The 12,319-nt window shown below is 42.6% G+C and overlaps 1 protein-coding gene across 1 annotated transcript in view; it reads right to left on the minus strand.

Moving 5' to 3' along the window:
* MCUB (mitochondrial calcium uniporter dominant negative subunit beta) overlaps positions 1-12,319 on the minus strand; it is a 129,340-nt gene that overhangs the window by 5,466 nt on the left and 111,555 nt on the right. The window contains exon 5 of the mRNA XM_055274902.2: positions 587-747. Coding sequence (XP_055130877.1) covers positions 587-747 — 161 coding nt within the window. The remainder of the gene's footprint in view (positions 1-586; positions 748-12,319) is intronic.

Raw genomic sequence — 12,319 nt, forward strand, 5'->3', positions numbered from 1 at the left:
ATATTCAAAGATACACATATACCTTCCCATTTAAATAAAAATCATAAATGGGATTATAAGTCTAAAGAATGCAATTCTTTCCCTTGAAACAAACCAATTTCCCCAACTGTCCCCCCAAATCAAAGTTATTTTTTCCACACCATTGATTAACTTTAGATGCTAGCCATTACCAACTTTCCAGCTGCAATTTTGTTAGGCACGGCAGGGGCTCTGGGCCTATTCTCTAAAAAGGAAAGGGAGGTAGGACTCCAGCTAGTGCTTCCCTGCTCATATTACACTTATTTACAGAGACATTATGACTGATCTCTGGAGAGGAAGCATGGCATAGAGTTTAAGATGGCAGCTGTGAACGCAGGCCACGTGAGCTCAAGTCCAGGCTTTACCATGTATTAGCGATATAGCTCTGTTGCTCAGTTTCCTCATCTGAAAAATGAGGAAGATAAAAGTACTGAACTTACAGGTTTTTTGTGAGGAGTAAAGGAGAAAATTAGCATATGGAAAGCATTCAGAAAAATGCTCACATGAGGAGCACTCAATAAACACTAGGTATTATTTTCAAATATACTCAACCGTGATGCTTCCTAACCTGTTCAAGGGGCTGCAGCTGTTCCTTCAGGTGGTCAATTTTCTCCAGTAAATGGTGCTCTCTCTTTTTCTGAGACTCTTCTAAATGCAAGACTGTAAATAGTCTATGAACCAAGGATTTCATGTGTTCCATCTCAGCAGTGTGCTCATTACTTGGTTTTTCTGAGAAAAGACAAGGGAAACAAGCCAGTCACCACATTGTTCCTGCAGGGTGTGTAAGTCTTTCTGTCCCCAGTTCTCTTTCCAAATATTATTTTAGGATCCACAGGGTAAGGAAGCTGGTGTACAAACATGTAAACAAAGGTGTAATATACATTTGAAAAGCAGTTCAAGTGCACTTTTCAACAGAGAGTCACAATAAACAAAAAAGTGTGGATCTGAAAGGCAGTTCATATACAAAGTAAAAAAAAAAAGTCACCAAAAAAAATAACACTTTGGCATAAGGATTATTTTCAGCTGAAGGCAACTGAGCATAAGCAGATACAAGAAAGGCTCTCCCGCCTCTCCCTATTTGCCCAAAAGCAGGACACAAATTTTACAAATTTGTCTCTTGAGAGACAGAACTACCTGGATTTCCTAGGCCAACTAAGAATCCCTAAGCCTAGCTGGGAAGGTGACCGCATCCACCTTTAAACATGGGGCTTGCAACTTAGCTCACACCCAACCAATCAGAGAGCTCACTAAAATGCTAATTAGGCAAAAACAGGAGGTAAAGAAATAGCCAATCATCTATTGCCTGAGAGCACAGCGGGAGGGACAAGGATCAGGATATAAACCCAGGCGTTCAAGCCGGCAACGGCAACCCCCTTTGGGTCCCCTCCCTTTGTATGGGAGCTCTGTTTTCACTCTATTTCACGTTATTAAATCTTGCAACTGCACTCTTCTGGTCCGTGTTTGTTACTGCTGGAGCTGAGCTTTTGCTCGCCGTCCACCACTGCTGTTTTGCCACCGTAGCAGACTCGCTGCTGACTTCCATTCTTCCGGATCCAGCAGGGTGTCCACTGTGCTCCTCATCCAGCAAGGCATCCCTTTGCCGCTCCAGATCGGGCTAAAGGCTTGCCATTTGTTCCTGCACTGCTAAGTGCCTGGGTTTGTCCTAATCGAGCTGAACACTAGTCACTGGGTTCCATGGTTGTCTTCGGTGACCCATGACTTCTAATAGAGCTGTAACAGTCACTGCATGGCCCAAGATTCCATTCCTTAGAATACGTGAGGCCAAGAACCCCAGGTCAGAGAACAGGAAGTGGCCTGCCGCCATTTTGGAAGTGGCCCACCACCATCTTGGGAGTTCTGGGAGCAAGGACCCCTGGTAACACTCTCTACCAGAAAGAACAAAGGTAGATCGCCAGAGACAACTTTAGACCCTTTTCAGCTTGGAGACTGCACCAGAGGAATCCACATGACAAACTTTAGTAGCTTTTAACTACCTTTAACCAACTTATTTGCTTTTCCACAATTTGCTGCCCCCAGAGACTCAAGGCCCTTTTCCTTTGACTTGTCACAACTCTAAAAATGAATTGTTCTTTGTAGAAGTTGCTCTGTCAGCTGAGGTTCAGAGCCACCTCTTTGAGAATTACTCATTCCTTGGATACCTCCCATGTGTCTATGAAATATACACATTAATAAACTATTGTTTGTTTTTTTCTTAGTAATCTCTCTTATCACAGGGGTCCATCCCAGCTAAGAACTAAGAGTAAAGGGAAAATTATTTTTCAACTCTTAACAGGAGTTACGGTTTCAGAGTTTTTAATATAAAGTTCTCTTGATTATAGACTTCCCTCATCCCACCTCCTCCATGGGTTTATAAGTCCATATAAAATTAGGCTCCGCCTATGAGAAGTCCCTCAGATTGATACCTTTCTGAGGGCTGTAATTGTTCATTATCACTGTAAGAGAACCTGAGGAAGGACAAGGTGAGAGGAAGGGAAGATGGACCTTCCCACCAGGCAGCAGCAAACAACTGCAGACAAGAGAGACATATGTCTAAAGTTAGTATCAGCCCAGTAAGTTTTCCAGTTTGTGTCAGTAGTCCTGAAGTTATTTTTCTTCCATCACTACCCAATTCAAGACTGTTGTGGTCTTTACCCCCTTCCATAGTCTAGGCTATAGCGGTCACAGAGGGGTGAAAGCTAGGTGTTCCCTTTTAGGCTTTGAGATCTGTAGAAGAGTCAGAGTCCTTTTGTTAATGAAAAATGTATTGGTATGTAAAAGATCTACATACAGAGAAAAGGCATAGATGGGACAAAATTTTATCCAAAACTCTGGAGTATATAACAAAGAGACAAAGCTCGGCACTAAAACAGCAAAGGTAAATTTTATTAATAACTATTGCAATAGGGTCCAGCGTGAACTGAACTCAACTTCAATTTGTGCAGAGATGACTGTTTTAAAGAAAGAATGCCAGAATGGGCAGGGTGAACAGCAGGGGCTTAACCAGAGTCAAGGAAATGAAAATTTACAAAAAGTGGATAGTTGGTTAATGTTACTGGGCCATTTGGGTTTGTTATTGGTACCTATCCAGAAGAGAAATAAACTCATATCTTATGACAGGGTGCAAGTCAGAGCCAGGCACCCATGGGTTGGGAGTAAGAGCCAGAGTTATGTCCTTGAATATTAGCATTTCAAAGAGAGACTCCCAAGTCCTTGAGAAGACAGGTCTGGGTAATAAAAAATTTATACCCTCAGGCCAGGTGAGGTGGTTGACACCTGTAATCTCAGCACTTTGGGAGGCCAAGGTGGGTGGATCACCTGGGTTCAGGAGTTTGAGATAAGCCTGACCAACATGGTGAAACCCCGTCTCTACTAAAAATATAAAAATCAGCTGGGCATGGTGGTGCACACCTGTAGTCCCAGCTACTCAGGAGGCTGAGGCAGGAGAATTGCTTAAACCTGGGAGGCAGAGGTTGCAATGAGCCGAGATTGCACCATTGCATTCCAGCCTGGGCAAAAGAGAGAGAGACTGTCTCAAAAAAAAAAAAAGAAAAAAAAATTATACCTCAAAGGGGGAGAGAAAGTTCATAATTGCAAGCTTTCTAAGTAACTGCTTGTCTGAGTCCACTTTCTGCTTCTATAACAAAATACCACAGACCCCATAATTTACAAAGAACAAAAATTTGTTTCCTTACAAGGAACAGAAATTTGTTAGTGGAGGCTGGGAAATCCAAGATCAATGCACCAGCATCTGACAAGGGCCTTCTTGCTGCATCATAATGTAGCAGAAAGCATCACATGGGTGAGAGAGAGCAAGCAGGGGCTGAACTTGTTCTTTATTAAGGAACCCACTGCCAAGATAACAAACACACTCCCATGATAATGACATTAATCCACTCATGTTGGTCCTCATGACCTAAACACCTCTAAAATGTCCCACTTTCCAACAGCTTTGCATTAGGGATCAAGTTTCTAACACATGAATTTTGAGGGACACATTCAAACCATAGCATTCTGCCCCTGGCCCCTCAAATTCATGTCCTTTTCACACACAAAATACATTCACTCCATCCCAATAGTCCCAAGCATCTACTCAAAAGTCCAATTCCAAAGTCTCATCTAAATCAGATATAGGCAAGAATCAAGGCATGATTCATCCTGAAGCAAATTATCCTCCAGTTGTGAGTCTGAAATCAAACTCACAGCTGGAGTTTGTACTTCCAAAATGGAATGGTTGGATAGGTATGGGATAGATATTTCCACTGCAAAAGGGAGAAATTGGAAAAAAGGTAACTGGTCCCAAGTAAGTCCAAAATCCAACAGGGTAAACAACATTAAATCTTAAAACTTCAGAACAATCTTTGAATTCACATGCCACCTTGTGGATACACTGAGGCAGGGGTTAGGTCCTCAAAATCTTGGGCAGTCCTGCCCCCATGGCTTTGCTGGGCTCAGCCCAGGCAGTAGCTCTTACAGGTTGAGGTTTCATGCCTGCAGCTCTCCCAGGATGCTACTGCACACTGGTAGCTCTAAAGTTCTGGATTCTCAGGGGCAGCTGTGAATTTTCCAAATATTTTACATTCTGCCTTTTTTAATTGTGAATTCTGTCTTTAAATCAATTCTCCTCTCATTTTACTGTATGCAGTTAAAGAAACTATGCAGATTCTTCAATATTTTGCTTAGAATTTTCTTCTGCCAGGTATCTTAGTTTGTCACTCTTAAATTCTGCATTCCATAAAGCCCTTGGATATGAAAACAATTCTTTGTAACTGCCCAGTCTGTGATATTCTGCTATTGCAGCAGAAAATAGATTAAGACAGAAAATTGGTACTAGGAGCAGAGTTACTGCTATAACAAATACCTGAAAAGGTAGAAGCGGCTTTGGAATTTGGTAATGGGCAAAGGCTGGAAGAGTTTGGAAGAGCACACTAGAAAAGGCCTGTATTGTTATGAACAGAGTATTAAGGGCAATTCTGGTGAGGGCTCAGAAGTTCTTTGCAAGTCCATAACAATAATGGTGTTTATTCCAGCTTCCAGTAAGGTATTCCTCATTTCAAAGAGCTTATCAGATTGGCCTTTACCATATATATATTTTTGGATTTTTAGTAGAGACAAGGTTTCACCATGTTGGCCACACTGGTCTCAAACTCCTGACCTCAAGTGATCCACCCGCCTCAGCCTCCTAAAGTGCTAGGATTATAGGTGTGAGTCACCACACCCAGCCTACCATCGATATTTCTACCAACATTCTGATCATGACCACTTAAGTAAATCTCTAAAAACTTTCAGACTTCCTACAGCTATTCTCTTCCAAGCCCTGACCAGAATAGTCCTTAACACTCTGTTCATGGCAATATAGGCTTTTTCTAGTCTGCTTTTCCAAACTCTTCCAGCCTTTGCCCATTACCAAATTCCAAAGCCACTTCCACCTTTTCAGATATTTCTTATAGCCCCATTCCTGGTACCAATTTTCTGTCTTAATCTGTTTTCTGCTGCAATAGCAGAATATTACAGACTGGGCAACTTACAAAGAACAACATTTTATTTCCTCACAGTTCTGGAGTCTGGGAAGTCCAAGACCAAGGTGTTGGCATATCTGGTGAGAACCTTCTTGCTGCATCATCCCATGGCAAAAGGGAGGCAGAGAGAAAGCAAGTGTGTATGCACAACAGCACAAGAAGGGGCCAAACTCATCCTTTTATAAGGAACCTACTGCCAAGATAACCTCTCCAGTGAAAATGGCATTCATCTATTCATTAGGGCAGTGCCCCCATAAGCCAAACACCTCCCAATACACCTCACATCCCAACACCACAAAACTGGGGATCAAGTTTCCAACACATCAACTTTGGGGAACATACTCAAAGTACAGCACTGCTCTAAAGATGAGGTTGTATGGCTTATTGACCTATCACCAGGTTTTGGCTGGAATAAACAGTAAATTTTCCAGATGGTACTGAGCTTTCTCAGACAGACATTCTAAAAGAACTGGAGTTGTCATCCAAATGATGTGGCCTTGAGCTATTAGAAACTATGCAAATGTTTGTTCAAGTCTCTTAGTGTGTGTGGTGTGAGGGGGGCAGTGTTGACAAAATCTGTGCTGAGAGTTTAGTTTTTATAGGCCATGGTTAATGCCTAGTTGAGAAGAGGGTTCCGAGGAAGCTGACTGAAGTTTAGTCAAGGTGAGAGTCTTTGTCAAGTGGCACGAAATGTTTATCTGAGTTCAACAATGAGTACCCTTGGCTCTGCTCTTTCAGAAGTGTGGGCACCACAGAATTCATGTTACACCACCAACCTAAACTGACTCATAACATTTGTCTGTGACATCTCCTAATAAAGGCCAAAAATGAGAGATAATTATTCTTTTCCTTTTCTTCAGAAGCTTATTTCTCATATATGTGTCTTCCATGTGAACTTAATTTTCATACCCCAAATTTTCAAATCCACATTTGCAATGTATTAGGAATATTTTAGTTAAATGGAGTTTAAATAACTTTTTTGAAAACTCCAAATTTGTAGTTTTATAAATTTCATTTTCAGTTAATCCAGTATGATTCCTCTGCCATTATTTTCCTTCCAACTATAACTGCTGTGTCCCTGTTTACTTTACACTGTGAGACTTGGCAAGTCTGATACAGTTTTCATAAGCTGAGGTTCCAGGGAAACCTGGGCTCACTGACCTCCCATCTCCAGGGAGGCTTCTGCCCTAGGAGTTCAATCCCAACACACAGCCCTTCCAGGCAGCAAGAGGGGTATTCTAATGAGTGGGCAGGAGAGCGGAGGTTGTGCTTTATTCCACTTAGACCTAAGGCTTACGGTCCATGTGGTGGTTTGAGGGATGGGAAGGTCATGTAGAGTAATGGGATGGCCTGTAAACATCTATTTCCACTTGTTTGTTCATAAATGCAACCCAAAGAACAGCAAGTGAAAGACCTTCCAGGGTGTTAGGAACTCACTGGACATGAAAGTTGTATAATATCTTAACAGGGATTTCTTCTTCCATATTTTTCAATTTCTGTCACCCTTCCCTCTTTGAAGTTAAATACTGCCGTGATGTTAAAAGAGAATTCAGAATGGAAGAAAGTTTGTAAGTGTTGAAATGAATGATTCACTTTAATTTCTTTTTGGTTGTTTGTATTTGAAAATCCCATATAATGTTCAAATATACAATTAAAATTTTTAAAAATTATTTTTGTTTGAGGAGTCCTCAGAGAAATGGCTGATAAAAGTGATGGGGCATGATAGGTACAAGATCAACCTGGATCATCTTTCTATACCAAAAAGTAAGAAAGTACTTACAAAAAAAGGGGGAGAGGGAGCAAGTCACAAAGACACAGGAGTCACTGGTGTTCAAACTGTACCAGATAATGGCTAGCTGGAGCTGCTTCAAGCTGGAGGACTTTTTTTTAACAGCAATTTCTTATCTAAATTCCCTCCCTGTTGATGACTCTTGCCTGATCTAGAATTTGGCTGCAAAGTGATGATTTTCCACCTCCAGAAACTCTCCCACATTTACCAGTAGATGCTCAGCACCTCACTGTAAAGTAAGAGCCATCTATTATTTGTTGATCTATTTATTTTATCACCAATTTATTAAGGCATAGACTTATGAATTTCGTCCTCCTACCCTTAACAGTCTATAATTATAGCTTACTGGGAGAAGAAGCCTCAGAAGCCAATACTAGCCAGAATTCTTAAACTGTAATTGGTGAATTGCTGGACACTCAGTGTGAACCAGCATTGAAGGAAAAACACCCACACTTTCATGAGTTTTATCTTCTGGAACCGTACCAGGTTCTCACAGTGAAGATCAGATATCAGAGAAAAATACTCTTCCTGCTTTGGGCAGGAGGAAAGGAAAAATAACCATTCTGAAATAGCCCTGAGCACATGTCCTCCATAATAGGAAACTACTTTACCAGAGCCTTATCTGACTTGGAGAAAGGGCAATTAGTCAACTACAGACCCCTCTAGCCTTACTGTCTCACACAGGAGAATAAAAGAGGCTAAGAAACTCTTGTAAAGATTACATTCCGGAGACACAGGCCCAATTAAAAATATATATATATATTTAATAATAAGATTATAGAATGATTCCTCTCCTCAATATCTTACCACTACATTAACAGGGCTCCAGTTTTATACAAGGCACAGATTCTATTTGAGAAAGAATTTATAGGGAAACCCCAAAACATCAGGAGAAACAAAAATAAGGACACTAGAGGAAAGCCTCTGATACCTACAGCTACAGCAAACATTAAACATCTAACTTGTAGCCACATAAAACCTCACACTAAAGACCTATTCAGCTCAGTTTCTATTGCCTGATACATCATGTCTAGCTTTCAGCAAAAAATTTAAAGACAAGCTAAAAGGCAAAGAAAAAAACAACAACAACCACAGTTTGAAGAGACAAAACAAGCATCAGAACCAGGCTCTGGTATGGCAGCGATTTTGGAATTATCAGAGTAGGATAGTAAAGCAACTATGATTAAAGGCTCTAATGGAAAAAGCATACAATATGCAAGAATAGATGAGTAATGTAAATGGTGAGATAGAAACTTAGGAACCAAAAGGAATTGCTAGAAATAAAAACCACTGTAACAGAAATGAAGAATGCCTTTGATGGGCTCATCAGTAGACTAGACACTGGGGAGGAAAGAATCAGTCAGCCTGGGGCTATGCCAACAGAAACTTCTCAAACTGAAAGTCAAAGAGAAAAAAGAATGGAAAAAAAAAAAAAACCTAACAAAATATCTAGGAACTGTGGGACAATTGCACAAGTGTAACTTAGGCAAAATGAGACTACCAGAAGAAGAAAAAAGAGAGAAAGGAAAAGCAGCAATATTTGAACTAATAATGGCTGAGAATTGTCCAAAAGAATATTGCTAATGGCCAAAATGGTAATTTGAGATGAAAAAAGCTCTCTTTAAGAAAGAGTTAAGACTTCTAGTTTCCCGCCTGACATAAAAAACTCCAAAGTTGTCACTCCATCCTAACGATTAATAAATGGCTGAATACAATGAAAATCAACAACTCTTCTTAGATGCATAAGAAAACTAAGGTTAGAGGGAAAATTGCTGTCCCCATAATTGAAAAGATAGATAAATACAGACAATGACAACTTAGCGAAGCAGAGACTCATGAGCAGAAATCTGCAAAGAATCAGTACCAGGATAGGAAAACCTGAACTATAACTGACAAATTGCTGGAGGCTCAGCGTGGACAACTCTTGAAATGTAAGCATTCCAGGGAGTCCCATAGGTGGGGGCATTCCCATACTTTTGTGAGTTTCACTTCTAGGAGCTCTACTAGGTACTCACAGTAAAAACTGAAGAAAAACCTCCTCCTTCCGGCAGCAGGAAAGGAAAAGTAGTGATTTTGAAATATGCCAGAGATTTCTGTTCTCTTTTTTTTTTTGGAGACGGAGTCTCCTCGCTCTGTTGCCCAGGCTGGAGTGCAGTGACATGATTTTGGCTCACTGCAGCTTCCGCCTTCCAGGTTCAAGTGATTCTCCTGCCTCAGCCTCCCAAGTACCTGGGATTACAGGCGCCTGCCACCATACCCAGCTAATTTTTGTATTTTTAGTAGAGACGGAGTTTCACCATGTTGGCATGCTGATCTCGAACTCCTGACCTAGTGATCCCCCCTCCCTCAGCCTTTCAAAGTGCTGGGATTAAAGTTGTGAGCCACCGCGCCTGGCCAAATTCTGTTACTCTTAACAAGGAGTGTCCACGAGGTAAATTATTTTCCCAGAGCCTAATCGATTGGGATTTCATTAGAGCTTAGTTAACCTAGGGGAAAAGAAAAACCCAACTTCAGCACCCTGCAACCATCCTATCTCACCTAAGGTGGTGGGGGGTGGGGGAAGGGCTGAGAAGCACTTGTGAAGTTCAAAGTCCAGGGGTACAGGCTCACTAAAAGACTGAGACCTAGTCCCCTTAATCATAGGACTACAGAACACTTCCCCTCCATACCTTACTTTATCACTATATTATAAAAGGCTTATTTACTGCAGTTCCCTTTATCCAGTATATCACATCCAGCTTTTAACATAAAATTACAAGACTTACTAAAAGGCAAAAAACACAGTTTGAACAGACAGAATAAGCATCAGAACGAGAGCCAGACATGGCAGGAACGTTGGAATTATCAGACTAGCAACTTGAAATAACTACAAATAATATGCTAAGGAATCTACTAGAAAAAGTAGATAACATGCAAGAACAGATGGGTAATGTAAGAAGACAGATGGAAATTCTAAGAAAGAATCCAAATAAAATGCTAGAGATAAAGCATTGTAACAGAAAGGAAGAATGCCTTTAATGGTCTTGTTAGTAGATGAAACATAGCTGAAGAAAGAATATCTGGGCTTAAGGATATTTCATTAGAAACTTTCAAAACTGGTAAGCAAAGAGAAAAAAGACTGAAAAAAAAAAAAAACAGAACAGAATATCCAAGAACTTTAGGACAACTACAAAATGAATAACATGTATGTAATGAGAATACTAGAAGAAGAAAGGAAGGAACAGAAGAATTATTTGATTAAGGACTGAGAATTCCCCCCAAACTAATGTCAGATAGCAAACCACAGATCCAGGAAGCTCAGAGAACACAAGCAGAACAAATGCCAAGAGAAAACTACACATACGTATATCATTTTCAAACTGCAGAAAATCAAAGATAAAGAAAATAATTCTTAAAGAAGCCAGGGAGAGGGGGGAACCCTTAGCTATAGCAGAGAAAAAAAAGAAATTAAATCTGACTTCTCTGAAATCATACAAGCAAGAATGGGATAAAATATTTAGTATTAAGAGAAAAAAACAAAGCAGCCTAAAATTTGGTACCCTGTGAAATTATTCTTCAAAAGTAAAAGAGAAACAAAGATATTTTCTTTTTTTTTTCTTTTTTTTTTATTAATTTTTTTTTTGCACACAAAAACAATAAACATTTTCTAAAAATACATACAAACAAAAAGATGCATATCAAACATATTAGGAAGGTTGCACATGGGAAGTCAGGGAATAGAAATGGGGGGTGGGAGTTAAAATAAATGAGAGAGGGACTTTATATGGATCAGTGATAATAACTCAATCCTCTATTTGACAAAGAAGAGGGAGTAGGAAGAGGAAGAAAAAGAAAGCGGGATAAAGGATCAGAAAGGGAGGAAAATAGAAAAAATTAGAGTATGACTCCAGGGTAGACCTGTTTTGTTGTCACTGAGTTGGTTGGTTGGTTTGTCTGTTGTATTTTTCATGTTTTGCCAAGTTGGCCAGACTGGTCTCGAACTCCTAGTCCGAAGTGATCAACCCGCCTCGCCCCCCAGAATGCCGGGACCACAGGCGTGAGCCACCACGTCCAGCCCCCACATTGCTTCTGGCCTCCGTGGTAGACCTCCCAGACGGAGCGGCCAGGCAGAGGCGCTCCTCACTTCTTCCCAGACACGGGGCGGCCGGGCAGAGGCGCTCCTCACTTCCCAGACGGGGCGGCCAGGCAGAGACGCTCCTCACTTCTTCCCAGACGATAGGTGGCCGGGCAGAGGCGCTCCTCACTTCCCAGACGATGGGTGGCCGGGCAGAGGCGCTCCTCACTTCCCAGACGGGGCGGCCGGGCAGAGGCGCTCCTCACTTCCCAGACGGGGCGGCTGGGCCGAGGCGCTACTCACTTCCCAGACGATGGGTGGCCGGGCAGAGGCGCTCCTCACTTCCCAGACGATGGGTGGCCGGGCAGAGGCGCTCCTCACTTCCCAGACGATGGGTGGCCGGGCAGAGGCGCTCCTCACTTCCCAGACGGGGCGGCCGGGCAGAGGCGCTCCTCACTTCTTCCCAGACGGGGCGGCCGGGCAGAGGCGCTCCTCACTTCTTCCCAGACGAGGCGCCTGGGCAGAGGCGTTCCTCACTTCTTCCCAGACGGGGCGGCCGGGCAGAGGCGCTCCTCACTTCTTCCCAGACAAGGCGGCCGGGCAGAGGCGCTCCTCACTTCTTCCCAGACGGGGCGGCCGGGCAGAGGCGCTCCTCACTTCTTCCCAGACGGGGCGGCCAGGCAGAGGCGCTCCTCACTTCCTCCCAGACGGGGTGGCCGGGCAGAGGCGCTCTTCACCTCCCAGACGGGGCGGCCAGACAGAGGCGCTCCTCACCTCCCAGACGATAGGTGGCCGGGCAGAGGCGCTCCTCACTTCCCAGACGATGGGTGGCTGGGCAGAGGCGCTCCTCACCTCCCAGACGATAGGTTGCCGGGCAGAGGCGCTCCTCACTTCCCAGACAATGGGTGGCTGGGCAGAGGCACTCCTTACTTCCCAGACGGG

The sequence above is a fragment of the Symphalangus syndactylus genome, chromosome 4 (assembly GCF_028878055.3).
Source record: "Symphalangus syndactylus isolate Jambi chromosome 4, NHGRI_mSymSyn1-v2.1_pri, whole genome shotgun sequence".
Taxonomy (NCBI): domain Eukaryota; kingdom Metazoa; phylum Chordata; class Mammalia; order Primates; family Hylobatidae; genus Symphalangus; species Symphalangus syndactylus.